The sequence below is a fragment of the Mytilus galloprovincialis genome, chromosome 1 (genome assembly GCF_965363235.1).
Source record: "Mytilus galloprovincialis chromosome 1, xbMytGall1.hap1.1, whole genome shotgun sequence".
NCBI lineage: Eukaryota > Metazoa > Mollusca > Bivalvia > Mytilida > Mytilidae > Mytilus > Mytilus galloprovincialis.
In genome coordinates, this window is record NC_134838.1 from 123,255,227 (window position 1) to 123,271,241 (window position 16,015).

The 16,015-nt window shown below is 31.1% G+C and overlaps 1 protein-coding gene across 1 annotated transcript; it reads right to left on the reverse strand.

The window, feature by feature from the left end:
• Positions 1–1,273: 1,273 nt before the first annotated feature.
• LOC143056651 (membrane progestin receptor beta-like) lies at positions 1,274–14,187 on the reverse strand. Its single transcript, XM_076229805.1, has 2 exons — positions 14,048–14,187; positions 1,274–10,315 (listed from the first exon to the last, which is right to left on the reverse strand). Exon 2 carries the CDS (start codon positions 10,305–10,307, stop codon positions 9,300–9,302), a length of 1,008 nt encoding a protein of 335 aa, XP_076085920.1. The 5' UTR covers positions 10,308–10,315; positions 14,048–14,187; the 3' UTR covers positions 1,274–9,299.
• Between the last annotated feature and the right edge of the window lie 1,828 nt (positions 14,188–16,015).

The window sequence follows — 16,015 nt, forward strand, 5'->3', positions numbered from 1 at the left end:
TTTTATACTAGAACACACCCGCGAAATCGCGGGCATTCAGAGCGTAGTTTAAAGTATGTAAAGTGTTGTTGGAAGAATTTTGTGAAATATTGAATGACTGGAGAATTTCAGTAAAAGTATCATGAATCATAGGTTATTGGGGACAGGAAAATGTTGTTTTTTTTAATCCCTCCTCCTTATTTCCAAAATTCACAATTTGTGGTTTTCTATCAATTTCGATATGAATATACATTTAGTATGATACGAACATTTACGTAAGGATCCTGTAATTCAGTGGTTGTCGTTTGTTTATGTGTTACATATTTGTTTTACGTTCGTTTTTTGTACATAAATAAGGCCGCTAGTTTTCTCGTTTGAATTGTTTTACATTGTCATTTCGGTGCCTTTTAAAGCTGAGTATGCGGTATGATCTTTGCTCGTTGTTGAAGGCCGTACGATGACCTATAGTTGTTAATTTCTGTGTCATTTTGGTCTCTTGTGGAGAGTTGTCAACATGGCAATCATACCACATCTTCTTTTTTTTTTGTAATCAATGAATTTTGTAAAAGATTTAATGACTGGAGAATTTCAGAAAAGGTATCAAAAGTGCACATGAATAGTTTTAGCGCTTATCTGTATATTATGAACATCCACTATATAAATAAAGTGTATTTACTTTCAATTCTAAGTTTTCGATCCATGGTGGTCATTGATATAGTATACAGACCCTCTCTATTTAATAAACTCTGTGACCACCGTGGGTAGTAAACTTGAACATGATAACAGATAGAATTCTGAAAATACACTTTATTCGTAGTATATGTATATTCAAAGTATACAGAAAAACGCAAACCGGAAGTATAATCTGACTTAAAATTTTGTCCAATGACGGGACAATATCAGGATGCCCTTTTTCTCGTTTTTCTCCCAAAATAACTCAATCTGAATAATCATATGAATGGACGACAAATGCGACTATGCACTGTACCTATAGGACACAGAGGCGTGTTGATTAATTTATTGTGGAAAGAAGAGAAGCGACACCCAAAATGAGGTCTTCTCGTTTAATAGTATAGAAACTAAAGATAGTTCACTATTGCTTATAGTATCTGAAAAACAGACTGTACCTGTGGGATAAAGCTGTTTATAGTTCACATTACATGGAGAGCTCCCCTTGACAATAACCCAGAAACCTATGTAATAGCCATTACATTTAAAGAAATACCTCGCTAAAGAACATATTAAGATGAACAGTGAAGTTGCATAATGGCACATAATAACAGTTAACTAATGAACAAGTGACACAACAGTTTTATTTGATTCAAATTATTTTTGCAACATAAAACAATTAATAATTAACAACATAACATCTAGAAAGACAAAAGATAGCATGTTAAATCAGAAATCCATTACTGATATTATCTCTTTGGCAGCAATTAATTTCTGGTTATATTAATGAGACACTTTTTATCTCATACATTTTCTTAGATTAAGCATTTAGGAGGCAAACAAGAAGATTGAGGTTAAAAAGTCAGCAACATGATTTCCTTTACCTTCCCCAAAAAAACAACAGGAGGGAGTCATTTGATCTGATCAAAACTTGATTGTTTTTTTGGATCCTTTAATTGACCTTTTGGTTTATCATGCTGAAAAAGTAGGATTTCATGCAGTATTTTGAACAGGCTCTAGGGGTTCTTGGTATTACTGAATGATGTTTATATTACATGCTTTCCATGCAGGGGAATTGGCCTTGATGGTCTCGTGTTTACCTCCAGTGTGGATTATCACAAGCGTGATCCCTGGTTAAAAACTTTAAAAGTGATATTTGCTGCTTCTCGGCTTATAACAAAACATTAAGGAGTAAAACAGAAACTGATGAGCTCATTCAGAATAATGCTTGGGTGACATGTCTTCCTGCAGACTGCATCTTGCTACTGTTAATTTTTATCTATTTTCTTGTCCTTGATTCTGATCTTTTTAAATCTCAAAATATATTTAAAAGGTTTTATAGTGATTTTATCTCAATCAAAATATTAGCTCAAAATAAAAACCTCGTGACAACTGAAGTCTGTTTACCGGAGTAGGATTTTCACATTGCGCTAAAGACCCATTGGTGGCCTTTGACTTGGTTTTTTTTACTCTTTGGTCAGGTTGTTGTCTCTTTGACACATTCTCCCTTTCCATTCTCTTTTCTATTCCTTATTACAGAATAAAAGTAGTTTGGGTAAGGTTTCTCCACCTTTAATATACTATGATTAACAGTGGATTATGAAAAAGATTGAAAACATGGTATAATTGTGTCACTTTGTCCTGAGTTACCCTATATAGTTAAAGTTTGACATTTTTTTATAAGAATAATTAGCCAGTCATCATTTTATGCTGCATTTAATCTTATACATGTATACTGTGAATTCATGGATATTCATGGAATACCACTCATACATAAATACACGAATTTAGATGTTCATAGAAATATAAAATATATCAAGGTTTGTATGCAGACCTTGTCAAAACCATCAAATATCCACGTAAATATATTTCCTCTCAATCCAAAAAAAATGGTGCCAAAGAAGATAAATGAACCCACAGTATATACTATTCAAGATACTACTCCTGAAGTGCCCGAAAAATATATTTTCATAACTGAAAGTAGCCAAACCATGGAAACTATAAGTGGTTGATATTGAGACAACTTCCACCGCTAAGGTTACAAGTAAATCAAACCTGTACATTTCATGTTTTAAATAAGGTAAACTTTAACAAGCAATAATCAATATAATAAGTTAACAATTATCACACCTTGATCCATAATCAATTAAATAAGGTAACAATTATTACATCCATATATATATACATGTTTATAAAATTATAAAACAACATATCAGATAATTGTAGAAAACAACATATAGAGATCTAAATACTGGTTCTTGGTCAATGCTTTTTGTATACAATAAACTAAAACTATACTTTAATTTTAAAGATTGTTTCTGATCAACATAACCTTAGTCTCATTCAAGCTTGATTCGAAGTGAATGATAATGTACACAGTATTACAAATACTTTTGTCTTTAAAACATATTAATGACTTCTCAAAAACAGTTAAGTAAATAATTTTCTTGAAAGTTAAGTCTCAGATTTGAATGCCCTTTTGTTTAACAATCAATGCTTTTGAATGAGGACATATGGGTGGAACTCCCCCCTTTTATCCTGGGTTGGAACCCTCCTTTTAAAAATTTATTGAATTAATTGTGGTACTTTTGTAGAAAAGGAGCCACAGAGAAAAATAAAGAGAATAACAATGATGACTTTACAATGAAGTTATAAGAAAACAAATCAATTTACTTTATAGATCAACCAGCTTTGTACATCAAAACAAAATTAAATGGGATTTTATTAGTAGAGCAATTCATCTTATGTACAATGTTCAATGGATCACTTTATATTTTGATGAAACTATCATACATTACATCAAACTGGATACATTAAACAGTTATTAAAATATAAACAAGCTTCATGTTTTGTGATGTTCATTGATGACACTGGATGTGTTTTACTCTTCAAAAAACACATTCCAAGCATTAAAGATAAAATTACCATTGGGCTTTTAAAGGTAAAAATGGTTTATGAAAGTTTTGTGAACTATTAACATACACAATTAGTTAATGTTTGTGTACCATTTACAAAAAAATGTTGATCTAGTCAACAAATTTAACTAAGTCTTTGTTTTGGGACCCTTTACTGCCAAGAACCATGTCAAAGATAGACCAATTGTGTATCCTCAACACAAAAAGGGACCTATTTATGTATTACTTAGATCTTGTAATAATTTAAAAAATATAAAAAAAGTTCTCCGATTATGCACTTTGATATGAACACAGAGGTTACACTAAAATGTCATTTAAAAAATATTAAAAGGACAGTTAAGGTGTATGTCTGGGTTATTATTTTTTTTTCCATTTTCACATTATGAGTACACATCTGGTGCATTAAATTTGGTACTAAATGTATTAATGTACATGTAATTATACATGTATAAAGATATTCAGGTACAATAATTACATTTGAGATCATATAAGGACAATTATTTCAGAAATTGATAAACTGCTTCACTGAGCGCAGCCTGGTACGACCACAGATGTTGAACCCTGAACAGTTGGGGCAAATTTTGACACAATATTCAAGCTTGATCCTGTCTGAACTTGGAATTTGATCAAATTTTTGAAAAACTTCAGGTTTCTGACACCAAATAAATGTCAAGATCTTACAAATCTATTGCGCAATACTATGCAATTAAGATTCTTCTTGAAAATTTTGAAAAAGAAAATTTGAACCCCTTAAAAAATTGGAACCCCCAAAAGTTTTGAGTCCCCCCTTAAAGCAATTATCTCCACAATGAATCCCAACCTTTCTGTTGTAGTATGGAACATTGTAGTACAATTTCAGAGAGATCCATACTCTTAAACACAAGTTATTGTCTCGAAACTAGAAAAATGCTTGTTTTTTGTCCTTTTTTGGCCCCTAATTCCTGCATGAATTGGTCAATAACCCTAAAATCAATCCCAACCTTTCTTTTGTGATATGGAACCTTTTGGTTCAATGTCAGAGAGATCCATAAACTTACACAAAAGTTATTGTCCAGAAACTACAAAAATGCTTGTTTTGGGCCCCTTTTTAGTCCTTAACTCCTAAACTGTTGACACCATTACCCCCAAAATGTATCCAAACCTTCTACTTGTAGTATTAAACATTGTGGTACAATTTCAGAGCAATTGAAAAACTTATACACAAGTTATTTTCCTGAAAGTAGAAAAATGCTTGTTTTGGCCCCTTAATCACAAACAGTATGGACCATCATCCCCAAAATCAAAATTAACCTTCCTTTTGTGGTATTGAACCTTCCCATTGAATGTGTCTTCGGAACAGCGCAGACAACGACATCATACTATTATACAACGCAAAAAATATTTTGCGATCGTTTAAAAATCATACAAATTTGACATTTTAAACTGATCATTATTTGATGTAATTTATGAACCCAATTAAGAGTTTTGGTCACATAGCAAATATATCATGATCCAGTTTTAATTTCATTGATACAAGGTTTACTAAGTTTACAGAGTTTTGGTTCTTGATTGATTAGAATATGTAAGAAAGTGCACTTTTATATGTCATTTCCTTGAAAACCATTGAACCAATGACTATCAAATTCAAATTTTAATATGTTGTTATTGACGAAAAAAATTAAGATTGCATTCCATTGTTCTGATTGGTGAAAAAATAAAGGTCAAGATTGTTCCTGCCATTTAGGAGTCATGGCCCTTGATTGCTTTAGCATTGGCACATGTACAAGTAAGAAAAACCTAGTTTGCAGAATGAAGTTATTTCTTCTAACAAGACAAATGTGTATAGATAAGTTATCTTACCATCTCACTTTTTAAGAATTTCTTTTTAGGGGGAAAACAAATCAGATCTTCTTTTTTCAAACTGTATCAAGAGGGGTAGATATTCTTGCAATAATTCAAGATTGCATTTTTTTTTTTACTTGCACCAAATTTAATATAAATGTCAGTAAAGAGAAAAAAAAATACCAACATAAACTAAGGAGACTTTTTTTTACTATATAGAACAATACAAAAGTGCATGATATTTGTGTTGTTACCTTATAAAAATTGTGTCCCTGGCATTTAATTTCATCCTGGCAATAAAAAATTTAAAAAGTGTCATCCTAGCATTAAAAAATGACTAAAGTGTTGTTCTGGCAACTGTAAAATCTATGTTCCTTTAATTACATTTCAAGAAATATTAATTTTATAATATCAGTATTGAGAATTGTTCACTTTGGTAAATTCTTTTCTTGTTAATCAGAGTTTATCAGGAAAAAACAAAATATCTATACAAAGTTTATATTCATGAGATACGCTGGGAACATGATGAAACAAAATTCATTCAGTTTAAAGTAAGAATAAATACTTGAATGCTTGTTCATATAACAAAGATAATACATGTATACTAAATGAAATGTATTTATATACAAAATTTGACATTTATATAAATAGAAGTAAGTCTTGGGTTAAGTATAAACTATTCTTACAAAATATTGGTGAACAATTAAACAAATAATATATGATGGATTTCATTTAAAGGCATGACACGGTTTAAACATTTGTCAACTATTGCATCGTGTCAATATTTGGTAAATTATAGGAGTACTTTACAAACAATGTGTTTTCACTGTCACTAGAAAACAAAATGGTCATGCCAAAAGTCTTTGCTGTATTTGCCCAAAAAAGAAAAAAAGCATATTTACAATAGGATGATCACAAAGAAATGTAAATTTAGATATAAAAGCAATGTATTATTAAATTGAATAAAACAAATCAATAGATGGGTATTGCTTTGAGATGTATTTTGTAACTATCAATTGGCAAAGATCGACAGGATGTGATTCCAGTGTGAGAGGTTAGGGGGGTTTAAGTATTCAAATTAGTTAAATGAGCTTTCTCCAAGAACCCCAATAAATACTGCTGATATGGCAGGGTCTCTTTAGGTTAGTTATCTTAAATGATATCTCTTATAAAAGTTTTTACTGTTATTCAATGCATTGAATCTATTACTTCCCAATTTTTTGGTATTTTTTAATATTCGATCCATACATTTAAGATGTAGTGCAATTATCTGTATTCCTTGTAATTATTAGAACATCATCACAAGTAATTGCCATTTCATTGTGGTACTTAGAAAAAATATCCTGATATACATTTGTTGTACTATAATCAATGACTTCAATAAGCAATCTACCAATTAAGATACAATTTGAACACACATTTTATTTCTCTATCATAAAAAAAAATAATATTCCTGAGAAATAAACCCTTGTTTTACAAAAAAAAATAAATAATGAGACGAGGGGAATGATTGTTTGCCTATATAATTTGTTCGCTTAAAACACATATGTGCTAAATAAACATCTTAAATGTACCTGTAATATAGTTGACCGTCAATGATGATAGCAAAATAAATACAATACATAAAAATCTTAATGTGTTATAGTAAGCATGAAAAACAAAACTGGTCCTTCCAGTCAGGGACTTTCTATACTAACGGTACTGGTCACTTATAACGATGTCTATACAAATTATCAGACTGATCTCGGCCGTAGCTGATGTCCCATGACTTTATAACAAATCTTTTCACATTTACGAAGTGATCCTCATAACTACATGTTCAAGTTCAAGTTTAACAAAAATAGTTTTTATAAAATTTTATACATTTTGTCATTGCAAAAATGACAAAATGCTGTTTTTTAAAAGATTTCTCTAATTTTTTAAATATTGTTCTTTGAACTTTGAGGTATTTTTTGTTGAATTTTCAGTAGCTGCAAACCTTTTTTCCCAGTTGGGGTGTTCTTAAAACAATACGTCTAAGTTTAATAATTCATTATTCTTTCAAAATCTTATATTTTTTGTCATCGTAAATTGCTATTAATGTGAAATACGCAAATAACTACTAGCATAGAGATACAAAACTAAGTTTATTGTTGGGTGGTAGCTTTAAACAGGCAGCTTAGTAATCACTTAAAATCAATAGGGACAAGTCCCGTTAGTATAGAAAGTCCCTGTGCCAGTCATTAGGAATAACATAGATTGACTGGCTTGAAATAAGATAGACTGACTGGTTTAACAATATCAATAAAATATAATAATTAAATAAAACTCTATAAAAATCAACAATAAATACTTGTACAAAAGAGAAGGTGGGTTAACATTTCAAAATTTTAAATTATGACCAACATTCAAGATTTTACTCTTGCTATTCTGATCACATATATATGTTGGACCCAAAACTATAACAAGTAAAAAACGGTGGTAAAATAAGGTACCATGAATGACATTATGACATTTAAGTGTAAACATTTCCTTGAAACAGCAAATAACAATGCAATCTTTGAAGAGGGTTCAATTTTACAAATATAGTTTGGACATTTCAACTGCAGTAAATTTAGATTTTATAATGAAATTTTTATAACTACATGTGCAAATAATGCTTTTGGCTGAGTAACACAATTTGAACTAGCAACCTACCATCTTAACTGTTCTGTATAAAAAGCATTAAGGTGCTAAGAATTATTTTGAATCCACTTACAACTCAAATAATGCAAAACGTCATAATTTATGATATGATGTGCAAGAAAAAAGTAAATTTTTCATAAAATTTAATTACATGTTACAACTTTTTCTTAGTAAAATTAGAAGAATTTTGACAAGATAAAAAAATATCCAAATTTATTATCATCCGTTTGTGAACCTACTCTTTTACAATCCTTTAGACATTGCAAATATAAAATATGCTCATATTTTTGTTTTGTCGAAAAAATGAGTCAACTGTACATGTGAATCATTGAAATAACTAAAAAAACTCAATTGATTTATAATCATTATAATAAACAAAAGGAAAACAATAAAATGTCTAGTGCTACAGGAAAAGGGGAATTAAAGAACATGCTTCTACTTTACATTGTTAATTGTTTCAAATTGTTTTATTTATTTTTTCAAATTTATTATACCACAATATTATAAACACTATGTTTTTATAAAATGTTAATTTGAGTAGTGGTGTACAGTTGTTATAGTCCTTTATACAAAACTATTTTGTTTTGTGAATAAATTCTGATATAATGTACTCTTAATAAAAGATAACATAATACAAGGAATAAACATATCACAGAGCACACCTTTCACAATTACAAAACAAAATATCATCTAGCAGAAGAACGTCAATTCTTATGGTCCCTTGTTTGCTCACCAAAGAGCTAAAAAATAAATAATAATAACAAAAATTGTATATTGACTTGGATAATTGGATTTGAGTTTCATATATGGGGGAAATTTTGAACAGCCAGAAGTTGGATAGATAGTTAGTCTCTTGGTTTTGATAACCTTTTATTTTTAAAGTTGATAAAACATATATTAACTATAAGACAATTGATAAGAACCATAAATAGTTATCAGAGATTTCAGAATTCTGTGAGGTGAAATGAAAAATAAATTTAAAATAAGATAATTTATGAAACAAAAAACAATATTTTTTCAACAAAAGGCATTTGTAAAAAAACTCCCCTGTTACTCCTTAAAATTTCCCCTCAAATCCATTCCATTACTCTAAACAAATGTGTATAAGACAATGCTAAAGATTTACGAATTGCACATTTAGTAAATCAATAAGGGACCAACAAAGCTACAGTTCAGACACTGTACTTCATTAAAATGAAAAAATAATGTTGTAAAGAAAAGAGAGTTTACATATTGCTATATCATGTATATCTAATGCTGTTTACCATTATGATGAAGCTGACGTCTTTCAGGTAAAATTTTAAATCTAACATACATATGAAAGCCCAATACTATTATAATATTACCAAGTAAGACAAGTAAAACTGCTCCAAAAGAACCCATAAAAGTGGCATGGTATAGACTTATATTCATTTCATGTAAATCTACATATACAGCATCCAACTGATTCAAGGTTACAAATAGTATACATATATGAAAAATTTGGTGGCTGTGACCTAGAAAGTCAAACTTCCCTGGGAAGAATCGTTGTGGTATATCTGATCCAAAGAAAAAACCGGCAAACATAAACCAAATTATCTGCTGTATATGATCATGTATACTAGGATCTGGTTCATTTAGAAAGAAATACAAGTAGATTCTATGTAGTATTGGCAATATTAAGAAGGTGTAGATACTGGCCACTGGTATCAATTGCCATAGTTTTCTGGTAAATGGATAAGGTCTTGTGTAACGGACCTTTGAGACACTATTACAGAATGTCACCAACCAGCCTAGGAATATTCCTATAGGGATGGCATAGGTATCAATCATGCCACCTTTCATGCTATCCTTGATACAGTAACTGTAATGCAGCATCACACTACCGAAACCAAACAGACCAATTCCTGCATAGTCAATCATAAATCCTGTGTAATGGACCAGCTCGGATTTGTTCGAGAAACAATGTGCAAATGTACTGCACATGTACATCACGGTCATAGTGAATAAACCTGCATACAGTGACCATTTCTTTGGATCTGTAACACCAAACTCAATAGCAAAGCCTATCACCCGGGAGATTGTAAGGAGAACCCCAATCAAATGAGTCCAAACATTCATACATTCATTGTGTTTCTGAAATAAGCTACAAGCATAGTAACTCCATGGCTGGTGTATATGTCTGAATCCTGTCTCTACATGGGGTTCATGGTACAGTAATGGTACTTCATTTTTTGTAGTGGTTGGCTTCAGACCTTTAGTCAATCTATGGATGGGCATTGTTTGGACTACAAAATAAAATAAAATATCATTTTAGGAATTTCTCTTAAAAAAATCCACTGAATCTTACATTGAAAGAAAAGAATACTGTATTATTTAGATTGTTTGTAAGTGTTCACAATAACACTTTTATGGTGGTGCTTACTTCATAAGAAAATAATGCAACAATCATGTTGTAAATTAGTTTCATTCTTTGGTGATATTTCAGAAATTGCATTCCCAACATGATTTCCTTGAATAAGATTGATACTTGAATTAGACTTCAACAGAGTTTTTACTTACATGTGCAACACTACATGTGCCATATGTGGAACAGTATATGCTTACCCTTCTGTAGTACCTGAGATAAGCCCCAGATTTAGTTTTATATGTTGTCTTTTATTCACAGTTTGTTGTTTTTCATTATTTTTCTTCTTTTGAAATGACAATGACAATTTGTTTTTAACAGATGCTTTTGAATATCCCTAAATGTATCTTTTCATGAGTCATTGAAGAAAGCATTTCAATTGCTTGTGTGCTTTAAACAGTTCAATGAATTTATAAGAATCAAAATATGTTTTCCTCCAAATTTCATGTGCAGGCCCTGGGCATTTTGACAAGCATTTTGATGTTAATTACACCTTATGTTAGAATGCTAGATTTTGATTGGTTGGTAGCCAGTGTATTTTTCGCACATTCTTACATTTTTCTTCATTACAAACAAATTTGCCTGTTTTTACCACTGCCGGTGAATTTGCCTCAAATACCATGGTACATGTATTTGCCATTTAAGATATTCCTTTCTTACCCTTGCAAGCATCTTCCCGCCTTTCAGATATGGCGTTACATAAAGAAAGCGAGCTAAGACATATGAGTACAATTATAATTCACATGGTTCTATGATAATATCCACCTATCCTAAAAAATTATGCATAAACATAATTACAGTGAAGAAAAAACATTTATTTGCACCTTTACAGAGAGCTTCAATCCAAATCTATTGGATGTAATTAAACAGATATATCATGTTATGGAAGAGTATTTGTGAAAAATATCAATCTTGGGACAGAATTTCCTTTGCCTTACAGCTCGGACAAATTCACAGTCCCTTAAATAGTATTATTCACAAATACCCCTCCATAACATGATATATCTGCTCAAAACATAGCTACACACCTGAGTTTGAGTGCAATGACAATACATGTATCTATAATACTAAAATAAAAAGGTCCAATTTGTCAACCGTCTTTGGGTAAAAACGACAAATCCAAGAATTCAACTTTATATGTAGCTAATACAGGACAGTCAAAACAGTGGTGTAGATCAAAAATTATACCACTCCAGACCCTTTTGTTTTCCACATAATTAATATTGCCAATAATTAACAAGTTCCAGGTCGAATCCGATACAGATACCAATAGATTATTCACCTGTTACCTATTACCTTATCTGTATGTTCCGCATCTGACAGACGCACCACCAAACGGTGTATTTAGGATTTTGCTTTATAGTTTATACACAGGTCATAATCACAGGGTTGACACTACTAAATTCAATCATTGTTAAATGTTTTCCTATTGTAGTATTTTAATCAGTAAGACTTTTTAAGATAACAATACAAATACTAAAAATCTTGACATAAAATAAAGCAATAGGTACAGTTTTCAATGAATTTGTTAGCGGGCATGACGTAAGACAGTGAATCAAAGAATTCATCTTTACTTATAACTAATATAGGACAATGCTGTTGATTGAAAAATACTCCATTCTAGGGCCTTTTGTTTTCCAAATAATTAATATTACCAAAAACTGATTAAGTTCCAGGTCGACGGGTTCAAACAGAAAGATTTGAAAGCAGAGAAAACTGTGATTATTATAATCGGCATGACTTTATCATATGACAATAACAAAATAAGGCTTACGCATAGTTATATACTTTAATTCAGTCACAGACCTGTGATACCACGGTTGTGTTCTAGTTTCATTGAAATTTCAAATGTGTGTATCTAACCAATAAATGATTTAACTACTTTTTAAAAGTTGGGCAATATGGAAGCCTAAATTCATCTGGATCAAACTCTTTTTCATGAGTGGGGCCAGTTGGCAGGGTAGACTTGGAACTCTAAGCTCCTTTTCATATGAAGGGACCCTACTCTATTTAATTTGTACTATAAACAGATGAAAACATGCAGTTGTCTACTTTCATTTATACTTACTAGGTTTAATTTCAACAAACTAGTACTATTTTACTAAGGTAATTAAAATGTAATCAAAAGTAATCAATGATTTATTACATCATAATTTTGCTGTAATCGATAAAATAACAAATACATGTAATCGAAAACGTTATAGATTACAGTCAATTACTTGAAAAATGTAATCAATTACAATCGATTACATTTACAGATTACGATTACCCCATCCGACTGATAAATTGCTCCCTTACCGAAGAACTCCTCAAGAGCTGTGAGGGTAAAGTGGAATCCATGTACACTCCCAATTAGGATTAATGTGTCACTAACGTATTTATGGTAATTTTACAAGGAAAATTTTGACCTGAAATTACCTGCATTTATAATTCTCTTGCTTTATCATTACTTTCAATAGAAATAAATAAACAATCAACGCTTATTTTATAATTTGTAAACTTTGGACAGAAGTTTTTATGTTTGATGAATAAGTAATCGAAATTCAGTTCTCCTACAATGTATATCAACTTCACAAGAACCAAGCCGCCGTGTAAAAAACAAGAAATAATAACTGCAAATTGATACATGTATGTCAGGCTCAGTTGAATGAAAATTTTCAATTTTAAAGACCAAGTTCACTTGGCGATGAATCTTTTTGCACATCATGTTTAATGAACTTTTTGATTCTTCTGGTGGTCTGCAATTTGATTGAAAGCATGCTTAGTGTGTGAGACTCTCAACAAAATAAATATATGGAATGTTATAATGAGTTAAATGAGACTCAGAGGTACATGTATTGAAAAATCTAACATAAATCACACCTTGTATAGGTTATAACAATGGATTGAGGATAAAGTGTATTTATTAACTTTTATTGGTGTTTTGTTGATAACTACATAAACAGGTCATATATTGAACTTGAAAGTCTTGTCAGAATGAGAATCAGCTGTTATAGCTGAGGGGTAGATCTCCCTCTTTATGGTTATATAGGTTGGCAGGTACATGTATGCATTCTAGTTGAAGCTCCAGTCTGGGTACCAAAGTGATGAATTGAAATTTCCAGCGCCCATTCAGTATCAAATCTGAGACCCTCAACACTGTAGCCATTGGTCTTAACCACTAGACCACAAACCTATCACAGAAGGCCCAGACTGCACATCCAGAGTTAGTCAATAATGCGGTCTTACATCGCAGGAAGGTGTTAATAAAGCTAACATTTTAAAAAGCCTTGCCCTTCCAAGACGTCATAGTTATTTGGACTCTAAGAGTCAATAGCTTGTCTTGCAAAACTATTGTAACAGCCGTTAATACATCGATCAGATGGTTCAACAACTGGCAAAACTTGTCGGAGATAACTAAAATTTACCTGTTAGGTGGCCAGACATATGTCTGTGCTTATGGTAAAGATTACAGAAAGATTCCGTTTAATATGAAATTAACTCATGGCAACTAAGTCTAAGGGAATTAAGCCGGGTGGATGTTACACAAGAAGTCGATAGAACCTTGTTCTTTTTGGTACAAGATTCCCATCTTGTCTTTTTTATATTGTTATGTTATAGTGAATCCATTTACCTTACTGCAATCGTAAAATATTGCAATACTCCCGGGCTTCACTTGAAAGCCTTCCGCATTCGCCTAGCTTTGGCAACAGGAAAATAAAATGTGTTCTAATATTGCGCCATGCTCGGATACGGCGACGTTTAATTTCCGGAATTGCGTTCTAGCAATTTTGATTTTACAGTTCGTTTTGTTCTTGTATTGTACAGTACACCTGGGAACAGTATGTTCCTGAGTACACCAGTGTCCATTTGGGTCACATCTTTTTATTTTTTATTTCATTTTTTTTTTTAAATCTGTCATTTTTTTTTTTAAATGTGTCATTTGGTCTCTTGTGAAGAATAATTTGTCTCAAATGTATCAAAACTTAGATTAAGTAGCCACAACTTAGCTATAGAAAATGGAAGATTTTATGGTATAACAAGAAATAATAGAACATGTACTTTTTGTAAAAATGTTATAGAGGATGAGTTTCATTTCATCCTCAAATGTCCACGTTGTCAAGGTTTTAGAAGTTACAATTTATATTAAGCCATTTTATTGGGAAAAAACGTTGATGTACACATTTATTAAACTGATGAGTACTAACAATGTAAAAGAGTTGTGTAATTTAGGTAAATTTATATTTAGATCTTTTAAGCTTAGATCTGAAATGTTAAGATAATGTTTGTTTATTACTACAACACCTTCTGCTATCACATATGTATAATTGTATACCTATAGTTTATATAGACTTTGGTAATAAAGATATATACATTGACAAATCATATCACATCTTCTTTTTTATATTTTATTTAATTTGTAATTGTTAATTTCTGTGTCATTTTGGTCTCTTGAGAAGAGTTGTCTCATTGACAATCATACCACATCTTTTTTATATTATATTAAATGTTTAAAGATTCTCCCTATACATTAATGTTTTTAATAATGGTATGTAACAAGATTAAGAATTTGTTTTAACAAATTCTAAATTTTTATGTAGGTCTTGCTGATCATTTTCGCTTTTTATAGTTTCTGTTTACTTTTTTGTCATTTTAAAGTTAAACAATGATGTTGAAGGCCATACAGTGTCTATCCATTATCATTTTAATTTTCAAAACAACTTCTACATTATTTGGTTTCTGGTGGAGATTTGTCTCCTTGGCCATCATACCAATCCTTCTTTGTACTAGGATGACATGCTGAGTTGGATTTTAAATCTGCTAGTTCACAAGGTTAAAATTTACAGGAAGACATGTCACTCTACCCAGCTGACACATTCTATCTACCAGAAACCAAATGACATAGAAGCCTACAACTATAGGTCACAGTAAGGCCTTCAAAAATCCAATTCAGTATGCATAATTGATTTTCCATAGGCTGTAGTGGTTACATTTTCTTAGGTAGCTCAGTCCATATCCAAAACTTGGATATGTATGATGGCTCGTTTTGAAGCTAAGACATTTTACACATCTGCGGTTTAATTTTCAGGGTACCAAGTGTGATTCATTATTCCATAAAAAAAAGCACATCCTGGAAATCATTTCATGTCGAGCTCCTTGTGGTAAAAAAATCTTTTTTTTTTCACACAATAAGTTTTTTGAAATTTCATACTTTGAATACATTGAATAAATCCATAGTTTTTGCAGAATTATTCAGTAGTCCTTTCTTTCCAAATCAATACAAATGGTTAAGCTCAGTCACTTGTTAACATGTCCAATATCACTACATAGTTTTTTTTTTTTTACGCACAACTTTTGAGTTCCTCAACTAGAGGCGCATTAGGGATATTGACCAAGCTATAAAGCTAAAAGGCCCTAACATGACAAAATGTAAAATAATTTAAACAATACATGTAATACCAAAAGCCTGGCTTATTACACAAAAAAAAAAAAATACATTTGTATGATATGAAGCAACAAATGACAACCACTGAATTACAGGCTCCTGACTTAGGACAGGCATCTAAAGAATATGAGCACTCAACCTTGACTAACTCATGGT

Coding starts and splice junctions, on each gene's coding strand:
- LOC143056651 (XM_076229805.1), bottom strand. CDS start 10,307: ATGCCCATCCATAGATTGACTAAAGGTCTGAAGCCAACCACTACAAAA.